General features: G+C 32.4%; 1 protein-coding gene across 3 annotated transcripts; it reads left to right on the top strand.

The window, feature by feature from the left end:
- The first annotated feature begins 10,948 nt into the window (after positions 1-10,948).
- LOC114167519 (disease resistance protein ADR2-like) lies at positions 10,949-23,798 on the top strand. Of its 3 annotated transcripts, none has more exons than XR_003600248.1 (7): positions 10,949-12,443; positions 21,560-21,589; positions 22,038-22,084; positions 22,169-22,226; positions 22,550-22,607; positions 23,394-23,434; positions 23,517-23,798. XR_003600248.1 is itself a non-coding variant. In XM_028052620.1 (7 exons), exons 1-5 carry the CDS (start codon positions 12,002-12,004, stop codon positions 22,602-22,604), a joined length of 705 nt encoding a protein of 234 aa, XP_027908421.1. In that variant the 5' UTR covers positions 10,949-12,001; the 3' UTR covers positions 22,605-22,607; positions 23,394-23,434; positions 23,517-23,798. The 3 variants fall into 3 exon arrangements, 1 of the variants encoding a protein (XP_027908421.1); XM_028052620.1 differs by having other exon boundaries at positions 21,487-21,589; XR_003600249.1 differs by lacking the exon at positions 21,560-21,589.
- The last annotated feature ends 830 nt before the right edge of the window (positions 23,799-24,628 follow it).

The raw sequence follows: 24,628 nt of genomic DNA, 5'->3' as shown, positions 1-24,628 counted from the left end.
CATTGCCACCCCAGTTGGCTAATCTACACCCAGTCTTTCATGTTTCACAGCTACGGAAATACGTGTTCGACCCGTCACATGTGTTGGAAGCGGAGGATGTGGAAGTCAAGGAGAATCTTCAGGTAGTGGTTCAACCCGTGGCTATAGAGGATCGACAAGTGAAGGAGCGCAAGGGAAGATCCACCAGTCTTGTTAAGGTCCTATGGGACCGGAGGACAGGTGATGCAACTTGGGAGCTAGAGGAGGACATGAGGAGTTCATACCCACATCTGTTCTGGTAAGTCTGATTTTTCGAGGACGAAAAATTTTTGTTGTTGGGGAGATATTGTAAGCTCTTTTTTTTTTCAGTAATATAAAGTTTGGGCCTGGCCTTTTCGGAGGCCCAAGGCCCTGCCCTACAGAAGGGCACCCTACCCTACCACCAGCCCCTCCACTCTCCTCATTTCACACTCTGCTGTTTTTCAGAAACACTCTTCCTCTCCATTCCACAACTCAACCAGAAGTCCTCTGCTAGGGCACAGCAGATCTCCTTCACCTGGCTAGCTAAGTTCGTTTTGGCCTTCAAGTAAGTAAAAATCTTGGAAACTTTCATGGTCTTTCCTTTTCTTCCGCTGTTGGGCACATGAGTTTAGTTGGGATCTAACTCTGTACCCTTGCTTGGTCCTGGTTTCGTGGTTGCAGCCCAGTGTAGTAGTTCTGAAGCTGTGGTGTTCGGTGGTGTGAACCTGTTGTGGTTGCTAACGCTTAAAAAGGTAAGGGAAGCTAGATTCGTTTGTTCTAAGTTGTCCTTGGCTGTTTTTGGTTGTTTTCGTGTCCATATGCATGTATAGTATGTTTTGTTGAGAGAAATGGGGTTGCATGTGGGTTTGGGGGTGGATCTGGGTGGTTTCCGCCGTTGCATGTGGGTTGACAGTGGTGAACGCTGCTATTTTCGCCCAAGCGAGCTTGTCTCGCCTAGGCGAGAGTATCAGAGTACTCACCACCACGAAAGCTCGCCTAGGCGACCTGCCCACGTTCTGAGCGACGCCATGTCTCGCTCAGGCGAGGAGGTCTCGCCTGAGCGAGAAATCGTGAGAGACCCACGTCGCGCGTCTCGCTTGAGCGAGAATTCGTGAAGTGGTCACGTTGTGCGTCTCGCCTGAGCGAGAATTCGAGATGAGACCCTGTTGCTCATCTCGCCTGAGCGAGAATTCGCTGCCTCAGGAAGGCCAGCGTCTCGCCTGAGCGAGTTCGCAAAAGGGTGTCATGTTTCCTTGGCTGTTAAGTGATTTAATGTATGCATTGTTTTGATTATTCCCCCTAAATATGATGTACGTGAATATGCTTGGGTGTTTGGGTTTTTATGAATGAAACTAGCATGCTTGGGATGAGATTGATCATGGAGTTGTGGTTTTGTGATGTTTTAACATGAGGATTGTATGCATGAGATCAACGTGGTGGTTATAGTATGAGAAACATGATTGTGATGATGTGATAGGCGTAATTCCATGAATCTCGTGGGGAGACTTTATGGTGGCGTGTAGTGTATATATTAAGATAAGGATTCAAGTAAGGATCGCATCCCGAAACTCTAAAGGGTCAGTGAGTCTCAAGTAGAGCGAACTGACCCAAGTGGTGAGAGTAGCGGGAGGCCCTAGTCTTTGGCAGGATAATGGCCTTAGACGCTTGAAGGCTAACCTCGTGAGTGGTAGGGTGAAACCCATTGGCAATGGCTCTGCAGAGCAGTAGAGGCCACCACGAGTGCAGGCATCCAGTGAATCCGATCTTAATATATGTATCCGGATAATTGAGTCATAGTGTCTTGCTTGTTTGCCAAAACATGATCTATGTGCCTCTGTGTGGTATGCCTGGAATGTTTATGTATTTATCCCTTTATGCCATGATAAGTAATATGTTACACTAGCTTACCCTTACTTTCTGTGTATGTTATGTCTTGTGTCCTTCTCTTTTGCGATGATCACCTTTTGGTGGGAGCAGATGGAAGGAATGATCGGGATGGATCTGAGAGGAGCAGCGGTGCGGCCTAGATTTCCTTGTCTGGATGTCTTAGGAGTAGTTCATGGCCATGAGGCCTTTAGTATTAGTTGCCTCAAGGGCAACCCTTTTGCAAGACTGTTGAACTTTTAAAATTGTGTTCTCTTATGGCATGGTTGTATGCCCAGGTTCTTTCCTAAGTACTCATATGGATGACTGTAATAGCCACTTCCGTATGTTTCATCTGCTTGGTTCTCGTTACTATAATTTTGTGATGTTTATTTAGTAGTGTAATCTATTAAAAATGGGACGTCACACTAAACATCAAGCAGTAGCTAATATTAGGTAATATATTCCTTCCGTGTGTTTTTAGAATAAATTTCAAAATTAATTCATTGAAAATAATATCGTTTTTAAGTTGTGAAAAATTAATCATAATACATATAATAATATTAATAAATTTTGGATTCAAATTTGAAATCGTAACGGACAGTAAAAGAAATAGAATGTGATAAAAAAATTAAATTTAACATTTAAAATGAAAAATATATACAAAAAGTTAATTTTTGTAATAAATACTTGAATATTTCTGATAAAAATATATAAATTCAAATATTCAAAAAATTTGATGACCCATGATATAATAATATATTATAAAATATAATAATATGTAACAATGTAAATATAAAATATAATAATATTAATATAATTAAAATATAAGGTAAAAATTATAAATTATAAATTTTTTAAACTTTTAAAGATATGGAAATAATTAACTATTTCAATTTCAATATTATTGCAAGATTAAAATTCATATATTGTGAAAATTGGAATTCGGAGTATATACAGTAACATTTTCTCTAAAAACAATTACCAAACTGAAACTTTAGAATGAAAGTGGTACTATTTGATTAATTAAACAAAAAATATACCAATAAAATTTAAATTTTAACATTAAAAAAATTGTAAAATAGCATAGGTTTTTCAATTTATAATGTCTCTAAACAACTTTCAAATATTTTTAACTTATAAGAAAGGTTCGTATTTTATATATTATCAAAATATGAAAAAATGATAAATTAAAAAAATTTAATGGAAATACATTAATATTCACAATTAAAAACAATAAAAGTTAAAAATATGATATAGAAAATAAACAAGTAATATAATATTTAGGAACAAAAGATCTATGGTTCTTAATAATATAATAATATATTAACATATTAGTCCTAATATAATAATAATAGTAAAAATAATTAAAATATAGTGTAAAGTAATAAATAAATAATTGTAAAATTTAAATATGAATTTTTAAATATTTTTAAATATTTTTCACATATTTTTTGACATTTTACACAAACTTAAACAATAATTTAAAAAATAATTTTTATAACATAGATATTGGTATATCATTACAAGTTAAAATTATACATTCTTAAAATTTTTAAAGATATAAAAATCACTAATAATGTCGATTTCAATATTTTTTTTTCTAAATTAGGATATATATTGTCAAATTTGAAATTCAAAATATATAGTAATAAAGTTTGAATTTAAATTCTAAATTTCAAAAGCTATGAAATATGGGAGCAAAGTTAAAATTTGAAATTCAAAATCCAAAAAAATTGTAAAAAAAGGACTTCAATAGAAAAGTCTATCAATGTCTAACCTTTGTATTTTTGCATAGTGTACTATTTATATTTGTCTACATAGTCTACATTTTGTAAGTTTTGATTGTTTACTATTTATATTTTGTTTGCAATCTAACATTTGTATCTTTAAAGAATCTACTATTTATATTTAGGTGTAATTAGTCGGATAATACTCACTTTTGTTTGGATATGTCAGTTTCATACCCACTTTTACAAAGGTGTCAATTGGGTCCTAACTTTGGAAAATATGTCTCAATCAGGTCCCTTTGAGAAAAAAATATTAACGCCATTAATGATATCGATATTTAAAACGACTTACAAGAGTGAAAGGAACCTAATTGAGACATTTTTTCAAAAGTTGGGATTCGATTGACACATTTTTAAAAGTGAGTACCAAATTGACACATCTGAAGAGATTGAGTACTATCTGACTAACTAAACATTACATTTATATGCACGATCTATCATTTGTAGCTTTATATCGCTTACTCTTCACATTTTTTGTATCGTCTAATGTTTGTATCTTTATTAAGTCTACTCAACAATTTCTATATTGTCCATCATTTTTATTATTAGAGAAACAACTATTATATTTTTCTACATTTTTTACTCAATATTTCATTCAAAATTAAATTTGATTTCTTAATTTTAATTATCTAAATCTTAATATATTATTTAAAATAATTATATATAATACATTTTATTAAAAATATATATAAATAACTTAAATACATTTTTATTATAAAATCAATTAAAATATTATTATTGAATTTTATAAAATAAAATTTATATTAAATTTAATTATATTTTTATAATTTCAAATTAATTTAATAAATATACTGTAATTTTTAATTTTAAAATTCGATATCCCGTGTGTTGCACGGGTAAAAATACTAGTAAACTTCAAATTGGAGAAATATATAAAACTTCTTATTCCAATATTTTTTGTCAAACAAAAACTTTATAAAATGGAGACTAGTAAAGTAGTAAAATCATAATAATAATAATAATAAAGAAGGTGCATAATATAATCATAATAATAATAATAAATATATTCATATATTTATTTAAGGTATCGTTAAAAATATTTTATTTAATTAAAATGTAAAATATAAAAAATATCAACATATTTAAAAAATATATAAAGATAAAATATAAATTATAAATTATGAGTTATGAGTTATGAATTACAAATTACAAATCGTAAATAATAATAAAAATAAAATATATTATATTTATTTAAGGTATCGTTAAAAATATTTTATTTAATTAAAATGTAAAATAAAAAATATATCAACATATTTTAAAAATATATAGATTAAAATAAAAATCCTACATCTCAAATAGTAATTATATATTCTTAAAAATTTATTATAATTTTTTTTTGTGAAATTTCTTAAAAAACATATTAGTAGAAAAATATATTTATAAATTCATTTCAGCATAAAAAATTACTTGCGAATTTTTTTTCAAGAAATAACTTATGAATTTAAAAAACGCAAGAAATTACCTATAGAATTGCGTTCTCGTGGTTCTCATGTGCAGGGTTCAATTGTTTTGGGGTTGTGACAGGTGACTCGCATTTCAAATCTGGTTTGTGACACAATAAGCAATTTCTGGCATGTTTAGGTTTGTGATTTCGAACTGGTTTTCTTTGGTGTTCCAATTTGTGTTGTATTGATGGGTGGCTTGTCATAGCGCAATGGCGCAATGGCATGGTGGACATGTGACATCCTATGATTAGTGCAGATTTGTGTGCAAGGATTATGACTATGCAACAAGATATGGTTCGAAAGATATATGAATGTAGGATAGTGCCACGTGGCATTCCCTGGTTAGGCTGATTTATGAGTCTTAGAGGGGTGAAAATAGAAAAAAATAGAGATGTGAAATTTTATTGAAATTGAATAAAATTAAAATAAAATAGAATTTTATTGAAAAAAAAACTAGAGTTACATTGATAAACTGAATGAAAATCGAAAGCAAAATAGTATTTAAACTTAAAATTATTTTATAATTTATTGAGTTAAATTTAATTAAAATTAAAGTTTAATTTATATTTTATTAGGTTAAAATAATATATGTAGGTATTTTTAATACCTGCAAGTTTTAAAAAATCTACTTGAAAAATCTAGTTGGTATCTGACACACGACTTGTTATCATCCTTACTTGCAACACAATTCTACCAACTTTCATTCATACCACGTTCTAACATCCCTAAAAATATCTACTATATTTCTAACTACATACACATATACTATATTTCTAACTACAGACACATAACTACGTATCTACTACAACCATTATTAATAACCATTATTTTCTAAATGCACTCCATTAATTATCATTACCAAAATCAAAATATTATGTTTGTTTCTCTTCTCCCATTAAATATACTATGAAACTCACCGACTAAATATGTTTGGTAAAATAATATAAAGGAAAATCATAACTATCTATTTGACACGGTAATAGTTAATTACAAAGTAGAGGTAATAATTCCTAACAGTCCAACGGTCACATCTTCTACCAACAATAAGATAAAACCTGTGCAAAGTTTGCAATAAATAGATTTATGTATAGTTTGAATATTTTATTAAAAAAATAATGGGGTAAACTTATCAAAAGGCGTTAAGTTTGGTTGATCAGGCGCGAATTTCCCTAAATAACAAATGATGGAAAATTGCAAAGAGATGAAGAGTGTGGGAGACACTCAAGCAAGGCGCGTGTGGGATGGAGATGATGGTTTATTAGCACCTAACGGTTAGCATGCGGAATCCTCTTACAATCAATGACTCCCGTACGCACAAACACACCAACATCACTCTCTGTCTCTTTGTCTCTCCGATTCTCTGTTTTGGTCTCAAATGGTATCACACTCTTTCCCTCTTCTTTCCTCTCTCACTCACCTCACCACTAACGTTTTCTTGTTCCGCTTCACATAACACAAGAACAATCCCTTACGGTGGCACCTTCTCTTTCCTTACTCTTTCAATCGAAATATTTATCCACGGCGGTTCCTCCGTCGGTCGCCGCCTCTCCGGCGTGCCCTACTTCGGCGACCTCCATTCTGGCGCGTCTCCGACAGCCACCTAATTGATGCATTCTGAGTTCAAGAGCCTTAAGTGTGTCCGCGTCTGCAAAGACTCCTCCACCGGTAAATCCCTCTGTTATGGTTAGGTCTATTTTGTTTGTCATCCTGTGCGTTTCGTCTCCATTCATGTTTTCTTCGTTTAGGTTTGACGCAATTGTGCTCCGTTTTCTTTTCTTGAAATCTTGATCTTCGTATATTTCTAACTTAATTAATTTCTTGTTATGATATTATATATAAACACGTTGCTTGAATGAAAGAGAACGATAAAGGTGTGTTGATCCAGATCTTTGAGATCGTGTTACTGAAATGGTGTTTGTCATAGCAATTCGTGCAATCAAAACTAAGAATCATACGTTGTTGAATGGAAAAATTATGAGAGTGATGTGGTCACGTCGCGATACTGATACGAGGAAGTAATCGTTAGGCACAGTGAGAGTGGCGGAGAAGAGGTGAGAGGGAGGAATGTCGATTCTTTGTTCACTTTTAATAATATAATATAACCAGTGGACGCCAGTGTGAATTGGAAAAAGGATTTGGTAGAGGGTCCCATGGGCCAGAAATGCTGCATAGCTTGCTTGCTGGGGCTGCTCCTGTGCAGCAAAAAGAGATACTCGGAGAGCATCTTTACATGCTTGTTCATGAACTAAAGGCATAACAATCTACTATTCTATTTTCCTTTTTGTTGTTGAAGGTTAAGTTTTTCAATTCTTATCGTGTGCTTACTGTGATATCTTTGAACAGCCTAGCATAGCAGCAAAAATAACAGGTATGCTTTGGAGATGGAAAATTGAGAACTGTTGGTTCTCCTCGAATCGTCGAAGGCTCTTCCAGCAAAGGTGGAAGAAGTTGTGGAAGTGCTTAAGAACACTAAGACCAAAGTATATGGACAGAACATACTTCGTTCAAATTACCTTTCAGCTCAAGTTGCAGTAAGCTAAACACTTTAACCTGATATTTGAGACATGAATTTTGACATCAATGATTACCTTAGCGTTTCTTCTACAATATATTTCCTCACAAAAAAACAAAATTACGTCTTCTAGGCTTAAGTTTGACAAAATTTGGAAGTGACGATAACAATCATGGATAAGTTTGTTTTTCGGTTTTGATTACATGGATAAACTTTGATGAATCTTAGTTAATAATTTTCGTTTCCTATTCATATGCTATTTACACACACATGTAGAATATATTCCGCACATGTAACCAATTTTTGGTAGCCTTGCACTCTACCACTTACCCAGTTCGTCTTGGACCTTGAACATTTCTATCGTGATCCTCTCTTGTAATAATTAGATATATACCATGATCAACTACCTTGTGACATCCATACCCATAACCCTACCAAAACCCTGACCTCTAAATCCTTACCGTAACCCTAACCCTTAAACCCTAACAATAAACTCCAAACACTAAATCCTAACATAAACCTAAACTCTAACCCTAAACATAACACTAATAGTAAACCATAAACCTAACCTTAAACTTAAGCTTAAACTAAAGCCTAACTTTTCTATAATTTTGTGACCGATTTCATTAGAGTTATAATTTGATTCTAGATATATTAGGATTATATTAGATTTCTGCAGGTTTATTAAGAAGTAGTAACGAAAGATTATTATTGTCTCTGTATATCCCTTGCTTTTGTTTTTTTAACTCTTCTACTGTTTCTTTCTCTACATTGATAATCTTCTTCTGTTGCATTAGTTTGTGTAATTAATTATTCATTGATTAGATTATTTTTCCAATTATTTTCATTCTGCACTTTTTTGACAAACTTAACCAATTCTTTTATGTGTTTCCTTCTACCACTTTTCTCTTTTATTAACATGTCCTTACTCATTTTAGTGTACAAACGTTGCATTTTTCATTTGTTTTGATTTAATTTCATTTTTGTAGGTTTGACAACAAGTAATAGGAAATGATTGTTACCGCTTTTGTACCCACACTTTAATTTTGCTTTTCTAACTCTTATACTTTTCTTTTCTGCATTGATAATTTTAATCTATTGTAGTTTGTAATGAATTTTCATTGATTAGATTAATGTTGTAGTTATTTTCATTTCGCACTACCTTGTGTTTTGTAATCAAATTTGAAATTTAGTTTTTACAAACATAACTAGTTATGCTACAGGTTTACTTATACTAATTTTATCTTTTATTAACATCTCTTCTCACTTACTCTAATGTAGCAATGTTGCATTTTTCATCTGTTTTGGTTGAATTTTATTTCTGTAAATTCATTAATAAGTAGATGTGAAAGATTGTTACTACCTCTGTACATATCCCTTGCTTTTGTTTTTCTAATTCTTATACGGTTCTTTTCTCTCTATTGATAATATTTCATTCTGTTGTAATAGTTTGTGTAACTAAATTTTCATTAATTACATTATTGTTGTATTTATTTTAGTTTTGCATTATATTGTGTCATTTAATCGGATGAAGCGGCGAAAGTGGCTAGCACGGACCAGTTCTTCTATTTTATCTTGGAGTGCTTTGCATTCTTCCGTAGTGTGACCATGGTTGCGGTGGTAGCGGCAATATTTGGTCATGTCGGTGTTGGGAGGTGTGGTTGTCTTACGTGGTGGAGGGATTAGATCGGCTTGGAGGGCTTCGTCTAGAATGCGGGAGCGGGCTACTGTGAGGGGGGTGTATCTGGTGAAGCGAGGGTGGCGGGGTTCACGTGGGCAGGTATCAGGGCGTGGGTTAGGTTGTGGGGTGGGGTTGGAGTTGGTGGCGGCGTAGTCGCTGCAGAATTTGGTGTGAAGGGTTTGCATTTCCTCCATGCGGACGTAGTCGGCTGCACGCAGCTTGAGTTCGTGCATGGAGGCAGGTGGGTGAAGGTAGACGTTGTTGGCGAAGGGGTCGGGTTGTAGGGTGAGAGTCATGCATTGGAGAATGATCTCCTGGTTGAGGTGCGGTGTACGAAGGGCGGCTTTACTGAAGCGATCGATGAACGCTCTGAGTGGTTCATTAGGTTCCTGTCTGATACCCAGTAGGGATATGGTGGTGGTTTGATGGGGACGGCTTCCAGCGAAATGGGTGGAAAACATGTGGGAGAGGATGTCGAAACTATCGATTGAGTAGGGCGGGAGGGTGGTGAACCATTCTAGGGCAGGGCCTTTGAGGGTGGTGGGGAAAGCTTTGCAAAAGACTGCGTCTTGGGATGTGTACAGGGCGACGTGGGTGATGTAGACTTTTAGGTGCTCGTCAGGGTCGGTTTCGCCGGTATAGCGATCCAGGGTGAATGGTTCCCACTGGGCCGGGAGAGGGGTATTGGCGATAAAATTCGTGAATGGGTGGCGGCGTCTGGGCTGGTGAGGAGGGGGCATGTGAGGTAGGGGTGGGTGGTTAATCATAGCAGGAAAGGTGGAGGTGATGTTGTGAGGAGGAATGTGGGTTGTGGGAAGATATTATGGGTTGTAGGGTGGGATATGTGTGGTATGGAGGGCGGTGGGTATGTTGTAGGGGATATGGGTGGTAGGGAGGGTGGGGGCGGGAGTTGGGGGTGCGGTGAGCCCCGGTTGACCGGATGCAAAGTGATGGGGATGGGTAGAGGTAACGGGTGTCTGTTGGGTGGTGGTGAAGGTGTGGGGGGTGGGATTGTATTCACTTTCTTCCTCTGTAGGCTGGAAAGCCGGAGACTTCACAGCTTCAGAGGTTTCTTTGGCTTTTCCCTTCAGGTTGGGATCCACCTCGATCCTTCGCCTGAGGCGGAAGTTCTCTTGTCTCAACGCCTCCATTTCTTCAGCACTGCGCTTCTTCAGGTCTGCGAGTTCCTGTTGCATCTTTGCTTGGCCGTCTAGGATGGCGGTCAAATCAGGGGTGATGCTGGGAGGTCCAGAGGGACCAGCATCCGCTTGCTTGTTAGCTCCAGCTCTGCTGCGGGTAAAAACCATCTTCAGAGAAAAATGGGTACTAAAGGTGTTCGTCTCGTGCCCCACGGTGGGCGCCAATTGTTCCTGCAGAGAACAAATAAGATAAGTTAGGCACAAGAGTCACCTTACCATGTAGTCCGATATCTCTTCGGTTGGCCTCCTTCTGGTTGGTACATATCAGCTTGAACCCAGGAGGGGTTACCTGCAGAAGAATCTCCAAAGCTTAAGTAAGTCAAAGTTCTCCGAGAGTCAAATCAGTGATTAATGAATGCGTACCTTTAAATGATGGGGTCCACATGTATTTATAGAGCATTAATGACATTTGACCATTTCATGGGCTGGGCCTTGACTTGGGCTCTGGGTGGGGCTTGTGAGTGGGCCAGGGCCCAAACCCAAGCCCTTAAGGTTTATTGGATGTGGACGTTTCCATTATGTTGAGTTCATTAGAGTGGTCGGCCTAGGTTCTAAACTTAGCGGATATGCTGGAGTAGTCGATCTAGGCCGGCTATTTGTCTTGATGGCTTACGTTGGTATAGGTTGTCCCTTTAGAAGTTTAGGTCAAGACCGGTATAGGTTATGCTAAGCCGGCCTAGGCTATATACTTGGCTGCCTTGATATGCACTGTTTACTTATTTGGTCTAGTTTGGTTAGGTGTGGTACCTTAACAATTTGAATTTTTTTGGCCACCCTTACAAATTCTTGTTGCAGGTGGCATACTTCACGTGTTTGCTTAAGTGATTGTTCTTTGTACCAAGTGACCAAACTTTTATTCTCGTTTAAACACGTTCACACTCACATTAAGCGAGAAAATACTCACTTAAAACATACATCCTACCACTCTAAATGAAATATTATGTCTTCTCTTATAATGTGTTTTGTCATGCATTAAGCTTTGTTTATGCACACATAAGGGTAGCTTAAAGAAATTATACTAGCTTAGGAAACCAAACAAGTCTTTGCATAATCTCTTAATTTTCAATACAATTTTTTTTGTCTTGTCATGTCATAGTCAGAACCAATTAGAAACTTTAAGAAAAGAAAACGATAGGAGACAAGAAAAGACAGAAATAAAGACGTATAGGTGGGATATTAATATTTTTAGGTCCTCGTCATAGTTAAAAGAGAGATGCTTTTAGAAACTAAAGCAGATTTTAATTAGGAAAACTTCATAGTTATTAGTGTAATATTTTCTTTTCTATGATTCATAGTGGATGTTGGTCTAATTTCTTAAATGCTAAGGAAGAAAAGGTTCTGTGATGCTCTTAACGCGCTTCCATATGGTCCAACTTTTTAAATGGCTAAAGTAAGAAAGGTTCTGTGATTGGTATATAAAGATCATGTATCTGACTGTATTGCATTAGTGCTTTCTCTTCTAAAACTTCGTTACCTCATCAATCCTTTCCATGGAATTCGCATCTTCAACATCCAAACTCCCAGAGATGTACGACGTGCTCATCAACTTCACAGGAGAAGACATCCGCATAAAATTTGTTTCTCATCTTGATTCTGCCCTCACTTCTGTTGGACTCACCACTCTCCTTCACCACGACAATGTAGTAAAGTCAATGCACATCCAACAACCTATTCTGAATCGGTGTCGGGTAACAATTGTTGTTTTCACCAAAACCTATTCTGAATCTGTTTGGTGTCTTCATCAGCTGCAACAAATCATTGAATGGCACCAAACTTATTGCCGACATGTTCTACCCGTATACTACGAAATTCAGCCATCTGATGTACGTCTTCAGAAGGGTGATTTTGGAAAAGCCTTCAAAGCAACTGCACAACAAACATTTTCCCCACAACAAATGGAGCATGGCATGTCCGGCTGGAGAGCAATCACAGGTACACCACTCTCTCAATCTATGATGTCCGGATATAGATACGGATACAGACACGACATGGACACGGATACGGAGATATGGCCAAATTGAAAAAGTATAAGACACGGACACGGCAATATACATATTATAAAATCTAATAATTTTATTTCATAATAAAAAAAAACATTTAAAATATCATAATGTTTGAGTCTTATATATGTTAATCTTCATCAAAAAATATAACTTCTAATTCTAGTTCATCGAGAGATAGGCTAGCAATATTAAGAATTCCATTATCATTCATTGAAAAATCATCTCCAGCAATATCCCACAAGCTAGTTTCCTTTTCCTTGTATTTTGAGGAGTTTCTTGAAAGAAGACGAAGATTACTGTAGACAAATACTAAATCTTCTGCCCTTTTAGGTGTCATCTTATTTCTTTTTAAAGAATGTATAAAAGAGTAGGTGCTCTAATTTCTTTCACAGCAAGAAGAAGAACATGGTTGTCCAAGTAGCTTAAGAGCTATATTTTGAAGTATTGGTGCATGAGATCCATGAATAATCCACCATGACTTTGCATCCATTTTGCCTCTATCCCTTAAAGAGTCCTCATCTGCAAAATCTCCCAATTTACCTGAAAAGTTTGCGAACTCTATATCTCTTAAAACATTTTTTCCTTTCTTGAGTAGGTTCAAAATCTTTATGTGGGGCACGTCTTTGTGGGTCTTCATTTAACCATTCAGGACTGTAATATCTACAATTTTAAAAAAGACATAAAGATATATTAACATAATATTATAAATTTTAATAAATATAGTCATAAAGTAATTTAACTACATAATTACCTTGGATTTAAAGAATGAGCAAGGCAATGAAGAGATGTGCTACTTTTAGTCCAATGATCAATCAATATTGAATTTACCACCTCAAAAAAGGATGAATGTTCAACTTTTGTCTTCCTTTCATGTTGGTATATGATCTTTTTAACATTTTCAATCATTGAGTCCCACATTTCATATACCAAGTGAAGAGTAGCCATATCTGTATCTGTTTTTCTGAGAACATCATAAATAGGAGCAGTAAAAGCAAGTATGTAGTCAACCTTCATCCACCAATTATCATTCAATAAAGTTGCTTTCACAAATTGTGCACTGTCCACATTGTCCTCTTTATAAGAAGACCAATCATCACTAATAACCATCTCTTGAAGTCCTTTCTTCAAACGTTGAAACCTTTTGAGCATGATAATGGTTGAAGCAAATCTTGTAGAAGCAACAGAAAGCAACTTGAATGAGTTGAAGGTATTGAACATTGACAATCTCATAGAGTGCCCCACAATAAATTTTTTGATAAATGTAGCATCATCAGCAATTTGTGTGGTCCAAAAACATTCTTTATAAGTATCACTATTTCTTTCACAATTTTTTGCTGCACAAATATTTTTCAATGCAAGATTCAATGTATGCACTACACAAGGAGTCCAGTAGATTGAAGGAAATTCTGCTTCTATAAGCATACCTGCTTCCTTACATACAGTTGCATTTTCAGTTATAATTTGTACCACATTTTTTGGTCCAACCTCCATAATTACATCTCTCATGTGTTTAGCAATAAAATCTTTGTCCTTTATCTCACCAGATCCATCTATTGACCTAAAAACATTGGACCACTCTCAATGACAGCCATAAAATTTATAAGTGGTCTTCTTTGAGGATCAGTCCACCCATCACAAACAATTGTCACACCTTTATCATTCCATGAATCTCTTATGGGTTGTAGAAGATTTTCTACGTGACTTCTTTCTTTTGCAAGTAAAGGACCTCTCAATTTATTATATGTTGGTGGTACATATCCACTGAGATTAGAAGTATTGGCAGCATAAGAAAATGTGCTCCTGTAGTGAGGATTTTTTGCTAGATGAAATGGTAGTCCTGAAGAATAAAACATCCTTGCAATTTCATAATCAAGAGTATCTCTAGCTTGGATATTGAAAGAAGCTTCTAAAGGACCTTTATGTTTTGGATTAACACCGTTATTCGTCTACTTTCCTTCATTAGATACAAATGGTAGATAGACCTTTTTCTTCTTTGAATTTTCTATTTTCAATGCTGCTTCATTAGTCATGTTTGGACAAATTCTAACTCCTACTCCCGTTAATTTTAGCAAATGAGATCTTACTCGAGTATACGATCCATTGAATGATAAATCACACAAACTACATTTAATCATATTATTTCCACGACTATGAGTTTTTCTTAACTTTGTAACATATCTCCACAAAGATTTTGTTTCATCTTCTTTTTCGATGGCTTGACTAGGTATACTCATCTTAATTTCCTATAATAAAATAAATTTTCTATTAAATTAATTTATTTAGGTATAAAAAATAATAATATCACAAACTAAAAAGAAATTATATAATTTAAATTCGACAAATATTAATTATAACAATAAAAAACTAATATTTTAATTTAAATGGGACAAATATTAAAAAAGATATAATTCAAATAAAAAATATAAATTTAAATATAAAAAAAAGTTATTCGCTCTATGTAGATTTGTTTCATTTTACTTTAAACTTGTCTTTTTCATTTGAATTTATATCTTAACATTATATAAAGGTGTTTTAAATAATAAAAATATAGCAATAAAAAACTTCAAAACATAAAAAATGTTATTTTTCTTCTATTCTAGTTAATTTGATCTTATAAAATTTCAACAATAGATATATTGTTCCAGCAATTATACAATTAAATTACATAATTTTAAATTTAATATAATAAATAAATTATAAAACACAATAAAACATTATTTAATAAATACTAACAACATTAACAAGAAAATTGTTCACATATTCAAATATACACTGTATAAGAAAAACTACGATAAATCATTTTTACATAAAAAAAAACTATGAAGGATATTTATTTAAATTATAAAAAAGAAAGTTTATAAAGTTACCTTTTCTAGACTTTCTTTCTTCTTCCCTTGGTTCTACAACCGTAAAGCAACAACTTTCCTTCGTTCTACAACTACAAAGCAACAGCTTTCCTTTGTTCTGCAATTGCTAACAAGTTTTCTAATTGTATTTCATCTCAACTCAAGCGCTCTCAATCTCGATTCTTTCTTTTGTTTTTGTTACCTGTGATTATAACATCTCATTTTACTCTAATTTATAGAATAATTTATCCTCAACTCAAGAGCTCCCAATCTGGAATAATTTATTTTTGTTTATCATCTTTATTTTATTTTATTTTAATAGAAGGTATGGAAGATTATTTTTTATCTTTTTATTTCCATTTTTATTTAAATTTTTTGGATTTATTTTAATAGAAGGTATAAAAGATTATTTTTTATCCTTTTATTCCATTTTTATTTTAATTTGTTTGGGTTTATTTTAATAAAATGTATGGAAGATTATTTTTTATCCTTTTATTTCCATTTTTATTTTTATTTTTTTGGGTTTATTTTAATAGAATGTATGGAAGATTATTTTTTATTTTTTTATTTCCCTTTTTATTTTAAATATTTTGGATTTATTTTAATAGAAGGTATGAAAGATTATTTTTTATTTTTTATTTCCCTTTTTATTTTAAATATTTTGGATTTATTTTAATAGAAGGTATGAAAGATTATTTTTTATTTTTTATTTCCCTTTTTATTTTAAATTTTTTGGATTTATTTTAATAGAAGGTATGAAAGATTATTTTTTATTCTTTTTATTTCCTATTTTTATTTTAAATTTGTTAGATTTCCCTTTATTCTCTAAAAAACAGAGAAGAAAAATATCATACCAATCAAATAAAATATTCGAGAGACATTAAAAGAAAAGGGCAATCAAATAAAATATTCTAGTAACATTAAAAGAAAAGGGCAAAAAGTGAACAAAACAAAACGTGAATCATTTTCCCTCGCATACGCGAAAAAATTATCAGAATCCCGTATCAGTCGCGCATCCGAGCAACCAGAGGTGTCCCCCAGCGCGTGTCTCAGAGCTAGTCGTGTCTGATCCATGGAGAAGCTTCCGACACCGTGTCGTGCAGGTGTCCGCTGCGCCTCCGCTTCCGTGTCCGCTTCGGGAGCGGGAAGCGTCGTCCAACCACCGTGTCAGAGCATCACAACTCTCAATCAACCATATTTTATGCTTGTGATTTAACTTCGGTAACAGATGACTTTAATTGTAATTGAACGTGAAAGAGTGATGCTGAATTTACCAGTCTTGTTTGCTACAAAATTTCTAGTTGGATTACAATCCCACGTAAAAAATGCAATTCAAATTATAAAAGATAAATCCGTGGGAGTTTGTATGATAGGGATATGTGGAATAGGAGGATAGGGTAAAACCACACTTGCCAAAGCCATCTATAATCAAATTCAGGGTACATTCACAAAGGAATTTTTTATTGTAGATATCGCACAAGTTAGTGAAAAAAGAGGGCTTCTTCATTTATAAAATTATTTCAAGCTTTTATTTCAAATTCGAAAGCCAGTACATGAAAGAGTCTAGAGAAAAAGTGAGGGAGGTAAAGAAAGATTATGAGGGAAGTTTTTTGGAAAAATTTTGTTTCCCTCCTTCATTTTCTTTGAAGGTATTTATAGGAGACGGATTTCAAAATTACATTTCATTGATGATTTCAAATTACATTTCATTGAGGATTATTCATCATGGACCATCTTCCTTGTATTTTATCGAGCATCTTTTTTCTAGTGGAGTCTTTTCTTCTTTTCATAATGGAGCATCTTCCTTTTATTTTGTCGGACATCTTTTTCTAATGGAGTCGTTTCTTCTTTTCTTTTTCTTTAATGTCACCTCAATTTGATTGATCGACGCTGGGAATCTTTGCATAATGGCGAGAAGCTATGGCCTTATCTTTTGTAGTTGCTTTCCGGATATGACATAGTTGTCCAATCCATTTTCTTCCTGTTAATTCCATTATTTCGGGTAATTCATTCGGGTTAGTTCAAGAAAGATCTATCCCATACTAATCATCCCCATTTTCGAAAAAAGGATGATCATCAACTTCTTCTTTTTCAGAGGAATCTAAAGATGATAATGCTTGCAACAATGAAGTCTTTATATCAGCTTTGGATTTTCCTTTTAATTTTAAACGGAGTCTTAACATCACTTCACTTTTCTTTTGAGGAGTGGCCAAATTGAGAGACTTATTTTTCCATGTTCTGAATTTTTCTTCCAAATATTGAACTTGAAATTTCTTCCACTAAAAAGCCTTCATTTTAAGGCATAAGGTTTTTGGGAATGGGGCTGGTTTATGCTGATGTAATTCATAAATATGCTGACACAACCAGCTTAGACTCTTTTTAGCACAAAAATTTAAAAGTTTTTCATGAATAGGCATATTCGGAGTGGCTTTCTTGAAATCTTCATAGAATTTTACCATTACTGGAGGAAAAATAGACTTTGTAGGCCCTGCCCAACAAAACCATTCTTGAAACCACACTAGTATTTCTTCATTTAGAGGATTCTTGAAACTGATGTACCAAGAATGCTTGGGATTTGGATCACACACGACACAATACCAGGCATTTTGATAATCAAAATAATTATAAAAAGGGGGGTCAAACACTCTTGAAAATCTCTTTTCAGTTAAAGGACTTTGATTCCAATCTTTATAAGACAGAACTCGATTTATTTGTCATTTCGAGTAGATGGTTTTTAAAGGATCTTTCTTATATACTTCAGGATAAATCTCAGCAGAAGCGGTATCAATAAGAATCATTTGATAAACTTTTTTTGTTTTTTAATATTTTCTTTTAGAATCAATCCCCATTTAGGGGCCAGGTGGTTAATTATTACTGTTGGGTCAAGTTCTTCCCATTCCTTTTCAAGGGTTACAATGGCAGAACACGTTTCCTTGATAAGAAAAATCCATGGGCGACTCTATACTACTAGTATTAGGAAAGGTTCCTAATACTTGAAATTTATTTTCAGTGGCTGTCAATGTGCTAGGGAGAACTCTCTTTTCATTTAGGGTAGAGGTATTTCCTTTTTCCAAAGTCTTTTTACTGTAGGTAGGGGCAAAGTTGTCTAAGGAAAAACCTTTAGACTAGGGACTCTTTTGGCTCATTTCCCTGTAAAAATTCTCTTTTTAAAAAATCAAGAATGAAATTAGTTTTTCCTTTTATGAATTTGATTTTAAAATCAAAACAAGATAAAACTTTGCCAACGAGCAAAAATTTGTTAAGAAACCAAATTTGTAACATCTGTTTCCAAAATTTCTTTTGCCAATTTACAATCAACTCTTAGCAAAAAAGTTTTATTTATTAAATCAGTTTGGAATTTAGAAATACACAAAAAAATTGAAAGTATTTCTTTCTTTACTATACTATACTTCTGTTCAACGGCGGACCTAGTAAGGGACGGGGGGGAGCCGTGGCCCCCCCAACGTTTTTTATTTTTTATTTTATTTATATTATATGAATTTTTTTTTGTTTTTAATTTTTTAAATTATTAATAAGAAATTTAATGTTTTGGAATTTTTTAAATAATAAAAATATATATTAGGAATTGATAAATATTAAAATAGGTATCTTTTTATTTATTTTATAAAATATAACATTTAATGTTAATAAATAATAAAACATAAAATTAAATTTAATAATAAATAAATAAATTTATTAAGATATTTTTTATTTTGTCTCTCACTGTTTTTTGAGTTTCTCACATATTGTATTCACTTTAGACTTTTACTTGTTTTGTTTTCTTTTGTTTATGAAGAAAAAAATAAAGTTGAACACAAATTCATTATTTTGTGCTCTCATTTTTGTATGCTTTCTTCTATTATTGAAGAAAAAAGTAATTCTTTTTTTCTCAATTGATAGTGAAATATTAGTTTAATAATTAATATTATTTTTTATCTCACGAGCATTTGGTATATTTATTTTTATAAATATCAAGAAAAAGCAATGCACTAAGTGTTTTTTAATAACTGGTTTTTAATTGTGACTTGATTATCATATATTTTTCTTTTATTAATTACATATCACAATTTTTATTTAAATTATGATAAATTATCTTTTAGTATTTCTTTTAAAACATAAGTATATTGATGAAGAAATAAAAGAATAAATTAATTATTTAAAAGTGATAAAATGGAAGCTACGAGGAAGAAAATAGAAAAAATCAATCTTTGACAAAAATAGGAAGTCAATTACATCTATTTCATTGATTTTTTAATCTGTCTCGTCTTATTTTAACTCTTCTTGTTTCTACGACTATATCAAAAAGATAATTTTCTACAATGAAAATTATCAAAATAAGACTGCAAAATAATATGGAAGATGAATTTTTTTTGCTGACGATATGATTATTTACATTAAAAACAAAATATAACTACAAATTTTAGTATTGATTCAATTATTATTAAGTTAAATAATCTTACGGATCCATAATTAAATATATAAATTTTAAGTATATTTTGGCACCCCCATAAATATCGAGCAAGTTCCGCCACTGCTTCTGTTGAGTATCATTCCATATTCCCGAGTGGTATTTAACTATTTGTTCCTTGTCGTTTAACTTTTGTTTTAAGATTCCTCCAAAACCTATTTTCGATGCGTCCGTTTCTATTATCATAAAGGCTTCTGGATTATGCATTCTTAAGCAAGGAAGGTTTTGTACTAATTCTTTTATTTTTATTACTGCCCTTGAATGTTCATTTTCCCACTGTTTAGGGTTCTTTCTTAAACGATTATAAAGGGGTTTTGCAATTATTCTTATTTCAGGGGTAAATTCAGAGACATAATTTAAACATCCTAAAAATCGTTGTAATTGGTTTTTATCATTTATTTTATTAGGGAATCTACTAGCAAATTCAATACTTCTTGCGATAGGGGTTATTTTTTCTTTATAAATTTCGTGACCCAAGAATTTTATTTTTGTTCGTGCTAAATTCATTTTCTTTTCGAATAAAACTAACCCATTTTATTTTATTATTCTTTTAAATATATTAGATGTTTTATACGTTTGTCCCAAGGTTATGAGAAAACAAGTACATCATCTAGATATACAATAGCGAATTCATTATAGGGACTTAAAATATTATTCATGATATTTTGAAATTCTGCTGGGGCGTTTTTTAATCCCATGAGCATAACATTCCATTCATAGTGTCCAAAGCGTACTACAAACGCGATTTTATATTTATCCTTTTCTTTTAATTTTATTTGATAGTATCCGATTTCATATCAAATTTAGAGAAAATTATTGCCTTATATAATCTTTTGTATTAATTCTTGCTTGTCTAGTAATGGGTATCTTATTCATTTTAAAACATTATTTCAGGGTTTGTAATCTAATACTATATACAATTTGGGAACTAACAAAAGGCAAGATTTTCAATTGAATAATATATCTGACCTACTTCTCAATTCAAATTTTTATCTACAAAAGGTAAAAACGCTGATGTGTCAATCTCTCAGCATTTTGAAGTCTGAAAAAAAAATGGAAAAGAAATTGAAAACCGAAAGTTTTAATTAAAACTTCTTTCTCTCTCTTCCTCAGTCTTCTCACCTTCCTCTTTTTCAATTCTTTCTCTCTCTTTCTCATTCTCTCTGCGACCGCCTTCTTTCTTCTTTCTCTCTCTTTCTCATTCTCTCTGGCACCGCCTTCTCACTTCTTTCTCTCTGTCTTTGTTTCTCCGCGTTCATGATGGTTTCTCTGCCTTTCTTAGCTTCTTCTCTAACATCTTCTTCTGTTCATCTTCTTCTTTTCATCGAGTTGTTTTTAAATCGCAAAAAAACGACTATGGAGATGGTTTATATTTTTTTCTGAGCTTTGTTCTGTTCATCTTCTTCTGTTCATCATTTTTTTTTCTTTATAGGCTTCAACTGACGCTTACAAAGACATGCATCTGAGATTTGTCGTTCATCTGTCCATTTTTTTGTGGATATCTATTTTTCTTCTTATATTTGTCAGATCTAACTTTTTCATGCGTTTTTTTACAGGTTTAAACCCAGAAGTCGTATTTATTTTTATTTTTCTCAAGCAAGCATCTCATTTTCTTCTTATATTTTGTCAGATCTAACTTTTTCATGCGTTTTTTACAGGTAAGAACCCAGAAGTCGATTTTATTTTGAGTTTCTCAAGCGAACAACTCATTTTCTTCTTATATTTTGTCAGATCTAACTTTTTTCATGCGCTTTTTTACAGGTAAGAACACAGAAATCGATTTTATTTTGAGTTTTCTAAAGCGAACAACTCATTTTCTTCTTATTTTTTGTCAGATCTATCTTTTTCATGCGTTTTTTTACAGGTTTAAACCCAAAAGTCGTTTTTATTTTGAGTTTTCTCAAGCGAACATCTATTTTTCTTCTTATATTTTGTCAGATCTAACTTTTTTATGCGTTTTTTTACAGGTTTAAACCCAGAAGTCGATTTTATTTTGAGTTTTCTCAACCAAACAACTCATTTTCTTCTTATATTTTGTCAGATCTAACTATTTGTTTCGTTTTTCTACAGAACTAATATGGTTCACTGAGACATATGGTTTTATTACGCAGATTTCATTTTCATTTTGACCTTTCTCAAGCGAACAACTAATATTCTTCTTTTATTTTCTCAGATCTAACTATTTTTTTCCGATGATGGTATTTTCTAGGATTGCTACATGTCTAATATGGTTCACTGCGACAGATTTAACATCAGGTTTATAAAAAAAAATTATCTAACTATTTTTGGCGTTTATGTACTTTGATCTAACTGTTTCTTATATTTTTCTTCTGTTTACAGGCTTCAAATCAAGATTTCAAACTGATTCAAGAGTCTTTTTCGCTGTACAACTTAACTGGTAAGTAATTTGTATCAAAATCTACCTTTTTATTTACCAATTTATCTGTATTTTTCCACCTTTTACAAGCAACCCGTTCATCTTCTTCATTTTTCTACCTTCAACTCTCTTGGTGTCATTTTTATTTTGTTCATGGTATTTTTTTAATAATGCATTCTATCAGCAGATCTCTTTATTGTTACCCGATTTACGTTTTTATTTGGACATTTTTCAAAGAGTTCATCATACATTATATTTTTTCAAAGTTCTACACCAAAAAGAGTTAATCTAACTATTTTTTCCGTTTATCTACCTTGATCTAACTGTTTTTCTTCTGGATACAGGCTTCAAATCAAGATTTCAAAGTCATGCACGAGTCTTTTTCGCTTTACAACTTAACTGGTAAGTAATTTGTATCAAAATACCTTTTTCTTTACCAATTTATCTGTATTTTTCCACCTTTTACAAGCAAACCCTTCATCTTCTTCATTTTTCTACCTTAAACTCTGTTTGTGTCATTTTTTTTCGTTAATGGTATTTTTTAATAATGCACTGTATCACCAAATCTCTTTATTTTTACCCAATTTTTGACTTTATTCGGACATTTTTCAAAGAGTTATTCACATTTTTCCAATCACCGTTTACTCCATCAAAACCATTTCTTTTACAAAACGTTTTGTATTCTAACCCCTTCAAATACTGCTTCGAATTTTTTCCAAATCAACCTGTCAATCAGTATTCAAACGCATTAAATTTCGCACAGCTCGAGATAATGATGAATAAACTGCTCCATCATCTGCCACACGTTATAATTATTAAACTTTACTCTATTCCAATATTAAATACCCCTTCCTGAAAAAAATCAACATTAGTAAATTACATTAAATAATTCTTCTTATATTTTTACGACGCTTCATAATTCTTTTTTTTAATGTATTATTTTTTAATTCGTATTTATTATCCTGTACTTTTACCAGTTCAGACTGTCCAGTATGTACGGATACTTCCAACAACTATGATTTCTCCTATTCTTTTTATATATATATATTCCCTATGTTTACCAATTCAAAGTCAGACATCTGATTTTTCTACTGTTACCCATTTTCTTCTCTTACAATTTTACTTCATCACCAACCTATTCTCCTGCAATGGAATCCATGGCCACACCACAATCCATACTTTTTTCAGAAATGGTTGGCAGATTCATTTCTATGTTTTTGAAAGACCAGGTATACTTTTTGATTCAAACTCATTTATTTTTGTTATTTATATTTATTTATTTCTTTATTCTTAACTTGCTAATCTTTTAAGGACTTTGGACACGTCGACCGAGTGTTCATAATACGCTGTTGGAAGGACCTTGCTATTAAATGGATTGTTGTTGATTACCAAAGTAATGTTCACCATGTTACTTACAACATGGATATTCACACTCGAATGATTACCCAAGGTTGGAACCAACTAAGATCTTTCTATGGAGATCATCAACTCTCTGCAGAGGATCACCCTGAATTGTTTTTTGAAATTGAAAGTGAAAGAACAAGCAGAGATATCAAAGTTCTTTATCCATTTTTTTGGTATTAAAGTTGAAAATTTTGTATGTAATTTTGTTTGAACTTCTTATATATATCAATATATAAGAAGATTTCAATTGGACTCTTATTTTGTATGCAATTATTATATATCTCAATATAAAAGTTATATTTTATTCTCTTTTATTATATTTATTTTCCTTTTTTGTATTAGATTTTGTTTGACTTCATTTTAGTCAATATAAATTAGTTTTAATTAGAAATTGAATTAATTAACATTAATTACCATTCCATATAAATTGGAAATTTAAAAGTCAGTGAAATACAATAACTATTACTTATTAATTATTATTATTATTAAAATAATATAAGTTATAAAATAATTAAAATATTTTTCACCATTTTCATAGTCAGAAGAATTTAAGATCAATTTTTATGGAAAAATAAATTTAAAATGACTGTTTAAAAAACTTTTTATATTCCAACGCCTCCAAAAAGTGGTTCGAATTATCTCCAAATCAACGTGTCAATCAGTATTCAAATGCATTAAATTTTGCACTGCTCGAGATAATGATGACAACGTGTCAATCAGTATTCAAATGCATTAAATTTCGCACTGCTCGAGATAATGAGGATTAAACTGCTATATCATCTGCTACACGTTTTAATTATTAAATGTTTTCATATTCCAATATTAAATACTAAATCGCCAACCAAGGAGCGTTTCATTTTTTTAAATTTCTCTTCATTATGGTTTTCACTTCTCAAGATAAAAGTAATTGCATTGTCCAGAGTTATCAACACTTCTCAAGACGATAATCATGATTGCTCTAGGTAATATTATTATCACTAACACGCTTTGATTACCGGTACCTCTCTTCACACTCAAAG

This window comes from Vigna unguiculata, chromosome 10 (genome assembly GCF_004118075.2).
Source record: "Vigna unguiculata cultivar IT97K-499-35 chromosome 10, ASM411807v1, whole genome shotgun sequence".
NCBI classification, from domain to species: domain Eukaryota; kingdom Viridiplantae; phylum Streptophyta; class Magnoliopsida; order Fabales; family Fabaceae; genus Vigna; species Vigna unguiculata.
This window is presented reverse-complemented; position numbering and strand designations above follow the sequence as displayed.

Excerpts from the sequence above, each read along its gene's own strand:
- LOC114167519 (XM_028052620.1), top strand. The coding sequence starts at position 12,002 with ATGGAATTCGCATCTTCAACATCCAAACTCCCAGAGATGTACGACGTG. Across the intron at positions 21,590-22,037 it reads TTTCATGCGCTTTTTTACAG|GATTGCTACATGTCTAATAT; the intron begins GTAAGAACACAG and ends GGTATTTTCTAG. Across the intron at positions 22,227-22,549 it reads TTCGCTGTACAACTTAACTG|GCTTCAAATCAAGATTTCAA; the intron begins GTAAGTAATTTG and ends TTCTGGATACAG.